The sequence below is a fragment of the Grus americana genome, chromosome 3, assembly GCF_028858705.1.
Source record: "Grus americana isolate bGruAme1 chromosome 3, bGruAme1.mat, whole genome shotgun sequence".
Classification (NCBI taxonomy): Eukaryota; Metazoa; Chordata; class Aves; order Gruiformes; family Gruidae; genus Grus; species Grus americana.
Window position 1 is genome coordinate 113,214,566 of NC_072854.1, and position 14,714 is coordinate 113,229,279.

The 14,714-nt window shown below is 41.1% G+C and overlaps 1 protein-coding gene across 5 annotated transcripts in view; it reads left to right on the forward strand.

Annotated features, from left to right (window-relative positions):
• SOS1 (SOS Ras/Rac guanine nucleotide exchange factor 1) overlaps positions 1-6,800 on the forward strand; it is a 52,470-nt gene extending 45,670 nt beyond the window's left edge. For all 5 annotated transcript variants that reach the window (XM_054819528.1, XM_054819529.1, XM_054819530.1 and 2 more), the window contains 5 exons: positions 903-1,075; positions 2,051-2,167; positions 2,324-2,588; positions 3,697-3,815; positions 5,202-6,800. In XM_054819528.1, the coding sequence (XP_054675503.1) occupies positions 903-1,075; positions 2,051-2,167; positions 2,324-2,588; positions 3,697-3,815; positions 5,202-5,696 (1,169 nt within the window). In that variant the 3' untranslated portion in view covers positions 5,697-6,800. The remainder of the gene's footprint in view (positions 1-902; positions 1,076-2,050; positions 2,168-2,323; positions 2,589-3,696; positions 3,816-5,201) is intronic.
• The last annotated feature ends 7,914 nt before the right edge of the window (positions 6,801-14,714 follow it).

Consider the following 14,714-nt stretch of genomic DNA (forward strand, 5'->3'; position numbering starts at 1 on the left):
AAATGGAGTTTGGGAAGGAGGCCTCTTTATCATCAGACTTAACAGTTCTTTCAAGTAGATTGCTTGGAATTTCTGCAGTTTAGCAAATTGTGAAGTTAAGCACATGGCATTCCTGTTCTTTAGCAAGCTTCTTGGATGTTTGCTGCATATCAGTTCCAACTCTGGATATTGCACTTGTCCAGCAAAGGCTTCAGGCCAAAACTGAAAGAAAATAGTGTTGATGGGTTTTTTGGCCTTTTACAGATTGGGGGAAAGATATACTCCAGAGTGCTGCAAAGATAAGATCAACTAAGAAACCTTCTGTCCTGCTTCAGAGATGAGTAGAGGTTAGCAGGATCACACATGAATAGCTTCAGTTGTTTCTCTCAAGTTATACTTAGAAGAGTCATAATGATAGTTCCAGATATGTTATCTGTGGACTTGAGAGCGCTCTTTTCTTTCTAATCTTCAAATTATTTGATGCAATTATGAAGCCAGTAGTGGAGAATGGAACAGAAGATTAAAACCTGAAAATATTTTTTTGGAGCTTAGCTGAGGTCTCTAATGGTGTAGAGCTGAATTGAGGCAGAACAGTTGGGAGAAAGCACTTGAGTTCAGTGTCTCTTGTTTTGCAAAATGCTGGTAATGTTCAGCTGCACGAGCTTCCTAAAAAATAGAAAGATGCATAGACTTTGAGATTTTGATGCAAAAATGCAGCTTTCTTGAAAAGGCATATTAAAATACTTAAATCGTTGCCCTTATTGGAAAATTAGGTACAATTCTCTTATTGACCCTAACAGAGAATTTTTCTAAATAATTAGAGTGCACAAATTAAAATAGTTAAGAATTCTTTGTATTCCAGTCATGTGACTACCTCCTTGTTTTGTACTATATGTTGAGAAACACTTCTGTGTGCTCTTTAGGGATTTACTTAACTAACATTCTGAAAACAGAAGAAGGCAACCCTGAATTTCTAAAGCGACATGGGAAAGAACTTATAAACTTCAGCAAGAGAAGAAAGGTAGCTGAAATAACAGGAGAGATACAGCAGTACCAGAACCAGCCATATTGTTTAAGAGTGGAATTTGACATCAGGGTAAGTGGCATTATTTCCTTGAGTCCATGCACTGAGCTACTTTTGTGGTGACTGTCAGCTGATATACCACAAGGATAAACTGAATTCACATAGATTCAGTCAGACTGAATCAGACGTGAGCAGAAGGCCTGTCATAAAATGTCTCTCAGGTCTTAACCGTAAGAAGGGGCAGAAAGCTCAATGCTTGCAATTTGGTGGGTTTTGGTGTTGGTGTTTTCCCCAGCTATTGGGATGTTGGTAGATAGATCTTCTTACTGTCCAGTGAGTCGAATTATATTTGTTCCTCTTCTGTTACACTGTGTCTATGTTTCCAGGTTTACCTGACAACACTGTGTTTACATCATTTGTTGGCGGTGATGATGCTCACATTTTTCTTTCTTCTGGTGTTTGTTCTCCTTGGTCTGTGGTGTTCTCTAAGCAGTCCTCTCTGTTTGCTTTCTTTTCTCTCTCCTCTCTCCCCTCCCCTCCCCTCTCCTCCTCTCCCCTCCCCTCTCCTCCTCTCCCCTCCCCTCCCCTCTCCTCTAATATCTTTTAATATCTGTTAAGCTACCTACTTTCAGAGAATCACAGGACACTTTATCTTAAGAGATTCTACAAGATTTTCTTTTGTTATTTGTTCTCTTCAGGATTTGACAGAATGCATTGTGAGAGCAGTCTTCCCTGCATGTGTGTAAAGATGGACTACATACAGCTTCTTCTGAAGGTGTTTGAGCTAACCTGGTCTGATTTTTGCACTGCAGGAAGTATTTAGGGTACTTGCACAGTTGGTTTTCAGGCCAAGCATAGCAGTAGCAATGCCCAGCAAAGGGTGGGCAACAAACAGATTTAATAACTTAAAAATCTGACATTACTTCTGACTCCAGCATTTTCTCTCTTCTCTGGAACAATTGGGATCATTTGTGCAGTAGAAACAAACAGTACTAAGCTACTAAGAAGTAGCTTAGCTGACAAGTGTTCTACCTTCTTGTATTTCAGAGATTTTTTGAAAACCTGAATCCAATGGGAAACAGCATGGAGACAGAATTTACAGATTATCTGTTCAACAAGTCACTAGAGATAGAGCCACGAAATGTCAAGCCTCCACCAAGATTTGTTAGTATTCAATTTTTTATTTTTTTTTTAAATGCTTACATTTGTCTTTCACAGATAGCAGAAGTCATTTTAGATCGCTAACTTCATAAATACAAAGCTACATTCATCTTGTGACCATTTGATTTTGTTGTTATTATCTTTTTTTTGTCATTTCAGCCCAAAAAATACAACTATCCCCTCAAGTCCCCAGGTGTTCGTCCCTCTAATCCAAGGCCAGGTACCATGAGACATCCCACACCCCTGCAACAGGAGCCAAGGAAAATTAGTTACAGCCGCATCCCAGAGAGTGAGACTGAAACTACAGCATCTGCACCGAACTCTCCCCGAACACCTTTGACCCCTCCCCCTGCTTCTGCGACTTCTAGTACTACAGATGCCTGCAGTGTCTTTGACTCGGATCCTTCAAGTCCTTTTCATGCAAGTAGGTGCTAATAGATAGTCTACCAATAATGTGCCTGTTAGATTTTGTGGTGTTAAACAGCTGAAATAATGTTTAGTCTTCTAAAGTGACTATAGAAACAGTTGCTTTTGTCTCCTTGCGGCAGCAAAAACTTTCAATGTGTTTTATTCCTTTTTTTGATAAGTTTTTATTGTAAAGGGAGAAACTGAACAGAATTAGGTGTGCTACGCAGAGAGTATTACACATCTTTGGAGAAACTGTCAAAACAGAAGGCAGAGATATATCTCTAGTACCCATATATGTCCCAAACAAATATTTGTGGGATTTGCTAACATATATATATATATATATATATATGTGGTGAATGTATTCGGTGAGTATCTCTTTGATGGTAAACAATGAGAATAAAAATGAATGTTTTGTGGGTGCCTTATTCTGCTCTCTGCCATTCTAAATTGGTTTCAGTGCACATGGATGGTTTTCCAGCAGGACTTAAAATCAGTATTTCCCTGCTTTAAATCCATCAGGACCCATTCACACCTATTTTTCTTCTGTCTTCACCAATATACAAGGAAGCTCATATTTTATGGTGTGCTTGCAGTAATTTATAGTGGGCATAGACTTCTTTCACGTATGAGGGCTTTCAAAGGAAGTACAAGGTTAGTCAGGTGTTCAGCTGGTTGCCATAAGGAGGTGAAATGATTTGCTAAAATCAGAGGTTGCTTAGCAAAGCAATGACATTGCTGAGTGTCCAAGCCAGCTCTCTGGAATACCTCTTCAGAAGATATTTCTTCATTGTTGGGTTGGCCCGTCAACTGCAGGTTCAGGATATTGTTTTAGTGCTGTTGTGATACAAGAACAACTTTGTGGTGTGGTTTTGGTCTTGAGGATTACTTAAGAATTTGCAGGAACTAATGGCCACAGAGATTATTGCAGCTCAGAAAAGCAGTTTGTCTGGAAGCTGCAAGTTAGATGGTTCTTTCATTGTGTTTCTTTAACACCTTCTTGATTCATGTTATTTTTTATGAGCAATTACTTTATTATTTATGACACCTTTATTGACAGCATTAAAGGAAAGTGAGTCAAACAAAGGTTCATCATTATCAGGATTTTTTTTTATGTCCACTAGGATCTGCTTCTGTGTCATCCATAAACTTTACCAAAAATTCAGATGAAGCTCATGTCCCCCCTCCAGTTCCTCCACGAAGACGACCAGAGTCTGCCCCAGCTGAATCCTCCCCATCAAAAGTAAGTAAAGAGAAAAAAGGGCATTTTTTTCTGGGAGCAGAGAGCAGGATATGATAGAAAGGTAATTCTTAAAGACAGTACATGTGGTTTTGAAGAACTGTGTGTGAAGGAGTAAGCAGCCACGTATTTCACACCTTCACAGCTCTGCCTCATTATCCCAAACGAATGAAAATTAACAGATGGGACCTAAATTTAGGGTCTGAAATGTCTCCTGTCTACTAATCCACTATGCTCAAGCCCTCATGTTGCCTGTGAGAACTTGAGGCTTCAGGCAGATGTTTACATCTGGGATAATTGTCCCAGAGTATCATTTGGTGTGTATGAGTACAAGTAAAGAACTGAAGAATAATACTGAGGGAAAGTAGTGTGCACACTTCAATCCTCTGAAAAGGTTCATTAGAATATTTAACCCTGATGCTGTGGTGCTCAGTGCTTGCTTTCCCATTTTGATTACCCTTCCTGTCTGCCTGCCTGCTTGAGCCATTGCTCCATTTTCCTTTTGCATTTGTCTGGCATTTGGGATCTGATCCAGCCTTTGTTGCAGACAGTGTCAAATGTCTCTTGATTTCAGTGGGAGCTGGTTTGTGACTTCAGAGAATTGTGTGGATTTGAAAATCCCACTCAAAATTACTTCAGAGCATGTATGTCTTTGAAGAGGGCTTGTTTATGGCTCTTCAGCAAGTTGTTTTCAGACTACACGTGACTATGCTGTCAGCCAGCAGAATTTAACACATCACATTCCTACTAAAATATAATTGAAAACATCGTATCCATGATAGGGTGTTGGAGACCACTTACCCTGTCGTTGTGGTTTGCAGCTTGGGAACTGTTCACTGCAATAATTTTGACTACTTAGTTCCATCTTCTGGGCGTAGGTTGTTTGGGGTTTTTTTCTGTGTTCAACATCATCTGCCTCTTCTTTTTCTTTGTTTTCTTGGAGAAATATCTGGTGTTACTATCCACCCCAAGTGCTTGTTACTGGAGAGGTGGTGGAAAATATCCAGACCTACCCAGCAAGCAGACGTGGAACTAGCATGGAAATTGTTGCTTTGACCATTCTTTGCCTTGCCTTTGTCCCTCTCTGTGCATCTTCATTCCTACCATCCTTGGCTGTTAACTAATGTATTGATATACCCCTGCTTCCCCCTGTGCATCCAGTCTCTGTCTTTTCTGTCCGCATCACTCTGAGAAACATGTTTTTCAGGCACTGTCACTCCCTTTTGCTTCCTTACTCCCCATCTTCATTCTGCACCTACTTGCTGCGCCTCCACTTTAACTGGATAAGAGCAATCTGCAGGGCAGGAGTTCTGCTTCCATTTCACAGCAGGGTCCTGTTCTTTACTGCCACTCTAAAATTTTATTGAATGAAATGTTTGTGTACCTCAGATTACTTCTGCGCACCTGGACAGCCCACCAGCAATCCCTCCTAGGCAACCAACCTCTAAAGTGTACTCACCAAGGTACTCAGTGCCTGACCGGACCTGCATCTCTGACCCCCCTGAAAGCCCTCCTGTGTTACCACCACGAGAACCTGTGCGAACTCCAGACGTTTTCTCTAGCTCACCACTACACCTCCAGCCTCCACCATTGGGGAGAAAAAGTGAACTTGGTAACACCTTTTTCCCAAACAGTCCATCTCCATTTACTCCCCCTCCCCCTCAGACACCTTCTCCACATGTAGCGCGGAGGCATCTTCCATCACCACCTTTGATACCGCAAGATGTGGACCTCCATTCTGTTGCTGGACCACCTGTTCCTCCACGACAAAGCACTTCTCAACATATCCCAAAGCTTCCTCCAAAAACTTACAAAAGGGAGCACACACACCCATCGATGCATCGAGACGGTCCACCGCTACTGGAGAATGCCCACTCCTCCTGAACTATCCCTCGCGCTGGGAGTTGCATTTTCCTGGTGCTACGTCTGTTGCTGGCAATGGATGCACTGAACCTGGTGGCACCAGGGAGTTGGGATGTGTATGCCAAACACTAAAAACTCTCCAATAGATTGGAAATGCAGTGTACAGAAATGGAATTGCAAAAATAGACATTCTAGTGGAAACACCGGTTAACTTGCTATTCTTGTTTTAGTATGCAGGACATTATTCTAAAGTAATTGGACAACTGATTGTACCAGAAAACAGACTTGAGGGACTTCTTTGGCCAATGAGCAGAGACTGTGTTTGTGTAATAATCAATAATGTCCAGTACAGGAAGGAAAACAGTCTTGTATCCATCAGTTCCATACAGTGGCACAGTTTTTGGAATGAAAACATTATGCACTTTTTTTTTAAAATCTCAAACAGGGAACTTTATATCCTCCTTAATTTTCCTTTGCTTTACTCCCTGCTTTAAAATACCTTCCTAAAATTATGAGAAGGACTGTGAGGAAGATCTGTGGTACCTAACCGAGCTAGAATTAAGGCAACGCACTGTATTGTGGTCCTGTTTACAAGTTGTTACAATGAGTAGTAGGGGGTACCTAGGCTTCACCAAAGAGGTACTTTATTATTATTTTCTGAAATATTATGGTGCCAGTTCAAAAATAAATTTTTGCCAGGAAGCATAATGTCTAATTATTGCTTTCTTTAGATAGAGCAGATGAAAGTCTTACATCATTAAGATGACAGCGATTTTTTTTTAAAAAGCAGCACTATCATCCGAAGTAAATATACTACTACATTTAGAAGACTGTTAATCTCTGCTAGGTTATGTCACGTTCTTTTTAAGGTTTAGTGATAATCCATTTCATGGCTAGTAGATTTTTGTTTTTCAGTCATGCCATGAAAACAATCACTTGTGAAAAGGAGCACTCACTGGTCAACTTCCATAGCTATTGTCATGTTTTATTAACAATAGATTAATCAGCATACATAAAATTGCCTTGCAGTTGCATAAATCATGTGTATATAGTGAACGTTGCATAAATATACTTGCAGATTGTTTTTAATTTAATTGAAATAAAGATACAAATATGTTTGGCTGACATACGTTAAATTATTACATGGACCAATGTACAAGTCAGGTTTTCAGTTAAACACTGAAGGGGATAAAAGCACATGTTGTGGTACATATTTTTTCCTAGTGCAGTGTATGTATTTTAGTAATAAGATTCTAAAGAGAAGTTGGTTTTGGCATGTGTTGCAAAGTAATAATTTAGTAATATTTGAGAAGCAGTGAATTATTATACATTACAGAACTTCTCACACCTCCTGTACAACACTTGTTAGAAAAATGCAAACTTACATTAATCTTTACAGAAGCTTTCTTGTCCAAAATACACATGATGGAACAGGTACTGGTACAAGTATCATGATATGGATTACCCATAAACCTGTGTACTGCTCCTCAACTCTAGACAATACTGTGACAGTAATGAATGGCAGTTACTGAAGAAAAGAAGCTTTATAGTCTCCACTACAGTACGTATGTGAAGTGTAAAGTATCTCATCTTCAGTTAATATGGCTTATGGATCAAAGTAAAATTCTATTACATTTTCTTTTTGGAAGAAGAATACATTTCAGCAGTGTCTTGGAAAGCTGTGTCATTAGAGATGGTGTTAGTCAAATTATGATGAAAATCACCTTTTTTAATGCTTTCTGCAATGCCATTGATCAGTGCCCCTTGATCCTTTTGTGTGGTCGTTACATTTCAGAAAGTCTTCTGATTTCATCAACAAGAATGGCAGTTTTCATCACAGTCAAATGTTGAAATTTGTCAGTTGTATTCCTTCTCTGATGTCTTTAAGAATGTTGTTTTGAAACATTTTCCTGGCAAAAGAAGAAAAAATTATCTCTAAACCTTGGCTTCAGAGGACAACATTATGTGGGACCTTTGTAAAAAAAACCCTCAAGCTACAGGAGGTGTAGTTTAGATTATCGATTCCTTGGATATAAACACCATGATGGGCAAGCTATTGGCAATGTCATCTAAATTATTACCTCATCGGTGAGTTGCCAGGGAAAACTCCTTAAATTTAGACTTTCTGATCTGTAGCTCTTCTTCTGTATGCTCTTGTCTGTGCTATTTTGCAGCCAGGGCAGACCAAGCAGAAGGAATGATCCAGTGGTTGGGTTGCTCAGCTAAGAAGGAGAGACCTCACATGGATCCTGCTAATCAACAGGTTTCTTGAATGTCAGTAGGTCTCTTGTTTCCCTTTATGAAATGGGGAATGCTGTTTTGCATCTTTGTGATTGAGGATAAAAGTCCTTTACTGGTGAGGTACTCGGACAACAGGTGATAATGGTCACCATGCAAGAACCTAATGTAAATGTGCTTTGGAGCCCAGCAGAATGGGTCAGTCACACAGTGCACAAATCATGGCGTTGACTCAGCTACAAACAGGAAAGATAGGGTGGGAATCAAACCTGTTGCGTTTAGAATAGGAGTTTTGAGTACAACTGCTAAGCCACTGGTTTATCTAATGATAGCTTTATTTGCATTAATAATTATTTAATCTGCAATGACTTCTGGACCATGTTTGCATTACTGTCAATACTTTTCACACAGAAAATGACATCATTTTAATGATGGTATCTGTCTCCTTGGTAAAATGACCCTGGATGGTCTAGTGTGGCCTGGGATGATGATGTGGCCTGGACAATGAAACATGCTTGTGTGGAGGCCTAGGTGAGTTTTACACTAGAGTGCTGATGTATGGCAGCCTAAACAACTGCAAACTGTGTAGGCAAGGTTATAGAGGTCAGCAGAACTTCTTAAGTGTGGTACTTAACAATTTCTGCTGTTTCACCACAAGGTTTCCACTTTATATATAGTCTAGTGCAAAAGTGGAGCATAACCTGGGTTTGTTCATTTTCTTCTAGAGTGTCATGGTTGTGTGTTAGCTCAGAAAAGCCCTCAGGGAATTTGGAAGTGCTATGATACCAAGTGCAAGGTCCTGCACCTGGGTCGGGGCAACCACCACGATCAATACAGGCTGGGGGATGAAGGGATTGAGAGCAGCCCTACTGAGAAGGACTTGGGGGTACTGGTGGATGAAAAGCTCAACATGACCTGGCAATGTGCACTTACAGCCCAGAACCATATCTTGGGCTGCATCAAAAGCAGCGTGACCAGCAGGTTGAGGGAGGTGATTCTCCCCCTCTGCTGTGCTCTCATGAGACCCCACCTGGAGTACTGCATCCAGCTCTGGAGCTGCCGGCATAAGTCAGACATCGACCTGCTTGAGTGGGTCCAGAGGAGGACCACGAAGATGATCAGAGAGCTGGAGCACCTTTCCTATGAAGAGAGGCTGAGAGAGTTGGGGTTGTTCAGCCTGGAGAAGAGAAGGCTCCAGAGAGACCTTATTGCGACCTTTCAATATTTAAAGGGGGCTTATAAGAAAGACGGGGACAAACTTTTTACTAGGGTCTGTTGCAATAGTACAAGAGGTAGTGATTTTAAACTAAAAGAGGGTAGATTTAGACAAGATGTAAGGAAGAAATGTTTTACAGTGAGGGTGGTGAAACACTGGAACAGGTTACCCAGAGTGGTGGTAGATGCCCCATCCCTGGAAGCATTCAAGGTCAGGTTGGACAGGGCTCTGAGCAACCTGATCTAGTTGAAGATGTCCCTGCTCATTGCAGGGGGGTTGGACTAGGTGACTTTTAAAGGTCCCTTCCAACCCAAACTATTCTGTGATTCTGTGATTTTGCAAGTGCTGTGTATTTACTTCTGTTCAGCATGCTGTATGGAAAGTCAGCCATCGTGCTGCCTGTTGACCCCAAGGTACATGCTGTTATGACATTCAGCAGCACAAAGTTTTTCTGTAAGTGTCTGCTAATGGAGAACATTATCTTGATTCAAGATCGATGCCATGGAAGCATTTGGATGCTCCATCCTCAAGAAGGCATCTCCAGTGCAGGCTAACTTGTTTCTCTAATATGCCCCTCCGTTAAATCAGGGAGGCAGAGGTCTGTCTCAGTAAGAGCGTGTTTATGGTAATGCACTGGATTTAGATCCTTCATACTTAGATTGACATTGTGGGATGTTTAATTCTTTTTCTTTTGCGTGTATCTTAAATGAGACTTTAATTGGGTCTGATTTAAGCTTGGTGACCTCACTGGAGGTACCACTATTGAAGGTAGTAGATTATTGTGCTTCAGGGAGAAGGTTTCATTTTGTTACATACAAGGAAGTTTATTTTCAGCCTGAAGAGGTACTGGAACAAATTTGCATCGCAGCAGGCTGTGTGGTGATGCCAGTGCATTATAATAAGTATGAGTTCTGTCTTTGTGGCTGTTGTCTCAACCTAGTGTGGCATTTTACAGAGACAGCCTCTACTGCTGCTATTTCTAGCACTGCTGCAATTTAAGTTCAACTACGAAGATCGCCTCATTCACGAATTTTTGTCTTACAAATTATATGAAAGTTAAACAAAATGTTTCTTAATGTTTTGCAGCTGTGAGCAGTGCAATTAGTTGCAGTATGTAAAAGTCCCTCCTTGTCCAGCCAGCAAGGAGTGACTTGTTCAAAAAGATTTTAAGATGATATTAATAAGCTTGCAAATTTTTATGGGTTGTCCCCCCTACCTTCAGAACACCCTTTTTTAGTTGTTGAATTGTCATTTCAAAACCTAGATGATGCATGGGCTGAAGCCTTTTTAGCACTTATTCATTAAAGAGAGAAACCTATGGCCAAATATAGTTGTAAAAACAAAAACGGTTTTAACTTAGTTTGTAAATTCCATGCCTTACTTTCCGTTAAAAACCCCCACCCTTAAGTGCATTTTTCTGTCAACCGTGAGCAAATTTCCCTTTTGCCTTCAGTGGAAAATAGTGCATTAAGTAGCCAACTGCTGCAGCATTATAAGGTAAACAAAGTAAAAAGTCACCTTTTTTTTTTTTTTTTTTTTTTTACTTTCTAGCCAGCAGATGTGAAATCCTGTACTGGATGGCTGAAAAGTTGAAAGGGAAAAATAAATTATAATAAAACCCCATATTCCCCATGCATGACGATTAGTAGCTGCCAAATGTGCCTTTTATCAAAGAACATCTGTAATATTTTTGAAAAGAAGGGTAGATGAAGGTAGACTATCAGGGGTGCATATTGCTGGAATTGCTTTGGACAAATTTGTTCGAATCTACTTCGGAATAAGTGTTTGGGGTTTTTTTGTGAAAAGAACAAATTTTTGGTTCCAGTAAGTTTGCTCCAGTATGTGTGTACATTTGCCTTTAATGGCAAGTTATTTGCCAAAATAAGTAAATGTTAAAAGCTATGTCAGTCCAGTTGTAAAAAGAAAAAAAAAAGAAGAAAAAAACAACACACACACAAAAAAAACCCAGAGAAAAAGAAGCGGTAAGCTTTAACTGGCACATCTGATGACCTGTGTACGTAATTGTCTGTAGGTGATCTTTGTATGCTGTGTCTGCAGTGGTATTCAGATTGTATTTAAGTGAAAATTTTAATAGTGGTTGTTACCTTTTGGCATTAAAAGATATGTTCTAAAAATAATAATAATAAAAAGCCTTACATATCCCAGAAGTGTACACTTTTGAATATGTAAGATACACTGAAAGTCCTTATAGTCTGAGACTGGCTTCCTTAAGTTTAAATACTGTGTGCTTTACATTAAGGACAGTCGTGAGTCTGCTACAGATGTAGGTTTTGCTTGGGATAGTAAAATAGTAAAAGACACAGTAGCATGTGAGCAGAGGAACCGCATGGAGTAGAAGACAAGCAAGGTGTACATACAGTAGGGGACACAAAATAGGATCTTTTAACTGTTGTTGTTCTCTGCCACAGGATTATTCATTGTAGGTGTTACTCCAGCTCTGCAGCAATCTGTTACAACTTACTGTGTCAAAGGATCTGCAGTCTATGGGTAAATACTGTCTCTTGACTTTTACTGTATGAATTTTTCAGGTAGGTAATTTCATCTAAGAGCCTACATCTCGTCTCCTTGTTGAATCAGATCACAGTAAATAAAGGGACATTATGTTTAATATCTTGTATCCGGCAATAGGCAGAACATCTGTGTTCTGAGAACAGAGTGAATAAATGAAAACCGCTCGCAAGTAGAAACTGCTTAATGCTCACAGTAACCTCCATCTAATCCACCCCACAAAACCAAACTGGCCAAAGACAGTACCACACGTGACCCAGCTCCACTCCTGTTTAGGCAGCAACTTTGTGTAGAGTTTGGAAAAACAACTGGCTTCCTTGGCACTGGTCAAAGTGGTTTTTGCCTTTACCGAGGAATATTTGTACTTGTACAAATACGTGACTTGTATTGAGGTGAAAATACTCTTAACAACTTGTAGAGGAAGCCAGGATACATTGCAACTCTGGGGAAAAAAAAAAAATAGAAGAAAGTGCCCAAGTTATATAAACTTAGAAGTAGTCTTGGTTATGCTGGTTTAGAGAAATGAAGCGGTGTGAGGATATATTTGACCAGCACTGAAAGTCAAAGTTACCCATAATCTGAGGAGGCTTGTGGGATTTTTTTGTGAAAGCTCGTGTGTCCGTAATAGAAGCAGCACAAGGAGTAAAGGAGATGGAGGAGGGAGCTGAAGAAATGTCAGTGAGCTGCACCAACAGGATCTTGACCAGAAGCCTAGAGAGTGAGTCAGCTGAGTGCTGGGTAAGAGTCTTGGAACCAAGTGTATGGAAACAGTCTTCTCACATGACTGTGTGTTGAAGGGAACAGGATTTTGTAAGTAATGTTGCCTCAGAAAGGGACCTGAGAAACGTGTTTCTTCTTTTAATGGATGCATCCTTATGGCTGATTCAGTGCAAAGGAGACGAGAGCATTATTTAAAAGCAACATTTATTTGGCACAGGAAGAAAAATAATCCAGAGCACACATGTACACCAAAGGTGAAGTTGGATCAGATCCTGCAAGAGGTTGTGTGTTTCTGTGTGGTGCTGAGCATCATTCATTTTATTTACATTTGCAGATTCTGAGCAGGTACAAGGACATCTCAAATAATAAATAGGCCTGGAAGTAAGAACTCATACAGGATCAGAAATAACCATCAATTCTGACCTTGCCTTAAATCACTAAAACAGAAGCTGAAATCCATGTGCATTTTACAAGCAGGGGTCTGCCACTTTGGAAGGATTTCCTCACCCAGGAGATGTTAGCAGGTAGGTTTTTCCCTTTGTCCTGTTTCTGTCCTGGCAACTGCCTGGCAAGTGTGAGGAGCAAGTTTGTTCTATGAAGGACAGAAGTGTCATTATAGATGAGACCAAAGACACAAGCATCAGAGCCCTTGACAGCATCAGTGCATTAGAGTGGAAACTCATTCATACTGATATAACTCTGATTCCATGGACAAACAAATAGGTCTGTCTATGGCTGATTCCTTTGCAGAACAAACAGGCTTTGCTGATGCTTCAGTTACAAGTATCTGGCTGCTCTTAAATATTTCTGTCCTGACCCTGCACTGTCTGACTGAAAGCTGCAGTCTTAGGAAGTATCTTTGTGATGCAATGGCTGGTCAGTGTGAAGTGGCCCCGACTGGGAAGGGCCAGGGAATTTGTAATTTAATGAGGATGTGAGGGAGAGGGAAAGAGATGGAAGGTTTTTTGGTCATTAAAAACCTTAAATGAAAAAAAAAAATCTTCCCAGAATAGTTTCCAAAAGCTGGGGGGAGCTCCTCTTTTTAAGGAGGAGAAATGGATTTTTGGGAACTATTTTGGGTCAAGTAAAATCTATGGGGCAGGTATCAGCTAAAACATTTTAATCTCTGGAGTTTTGCTTGGGCATTTTCTTGAAATGTTGGGAAAACTTTGATTGAGGTAAAGGATGGATTTTGTCTGTCTTAAGTGGATAACCCATAACACACACACACCCCCCTCTTCAGAGGAGGAAAAGCAGATGGTAGATGCAGGTCAGTTGACACTATGGGAGAGCTAGAGGCCCTGCATCTGCAGTGGGTGTTAGCCACTGCAGACAAGGACACGTGCTTTGGGCCCTCCCTGTACCATTGCCACTGCCGGGAGAGCCATGCAGCATGATGGGTGCTCTTCTCTTGGCACCAGATTCAGTCACCCTTGCGCTGGTGTTGGGAGTCCCAAGCCTCTAGTCTCACAACCTTGCATATTTCCCCCGAGACGTTGCTGTTGGCCCCACAGAGACAGTTCACAACCTCTTCAGGTGAAGCTGTTCTTTATGACAGACCAGTGTTCCCACTGTGCCAAAATAAGTTGATAAAACCACATTTCCTCTTGAAACTGCCCTCAGCATGTCCCAGCTTTAGCTAACACCATAGCCCTGTACCAACGGTGCTTTTGCTGCTGGGGTGTGCTATGGATATTGCACCAGAGGGTTGTGTTTCTCTCCGTACTTTCTTTTTAACAAAAGCTATAGTCTTCTGCAGAGGACAGCATTACTGAGGGTTTGTCATGTTGAGATGCAAGGAGGGTGGCATATGTGTGGCCTTGTTGTGGGAGGAAGAGTATCCTTGCACAAGAAGGAGGGCTTATGACTTTGAACATGGGGCACCATTAACTTTCCCGCCCTAGTGCCTCAATTTTAGCTAGAACTGCTCCAAAGCAGGGTGCTGCACGTGATGGAGTTTGTAAGGTGATGTCAGGCCAAAGACAGTTAGCAAAGAGTATTTCAGGTGCATTGCAGACCAGGAGCCAGGGCAGTGGTTGACTGTGTCAATGTCTGCATTGATCCACAGTGGGGATAGGGTGGAGAAGAGTCTTTGCCTCTTGTGGCAGGCCCTGGGCTCAGCCTGCATCACCTGCCTGGAGACACAGGCAATTCCGACAGCAGGAGCAGGGATTCAGACAGCAGGAGGCAATTCAAGAAACAGGACGCCGCATAAAAGGTGAAGGAGGAGTGATGGAAGTCCAAAAGAAAGGATGCTGCTGATTAAGCAGTACAGAGCCCAGGTGCTTCAGCTGATGCTTATTAGACCTTCTCAGACCAGCAGGGTAATGCAAGCT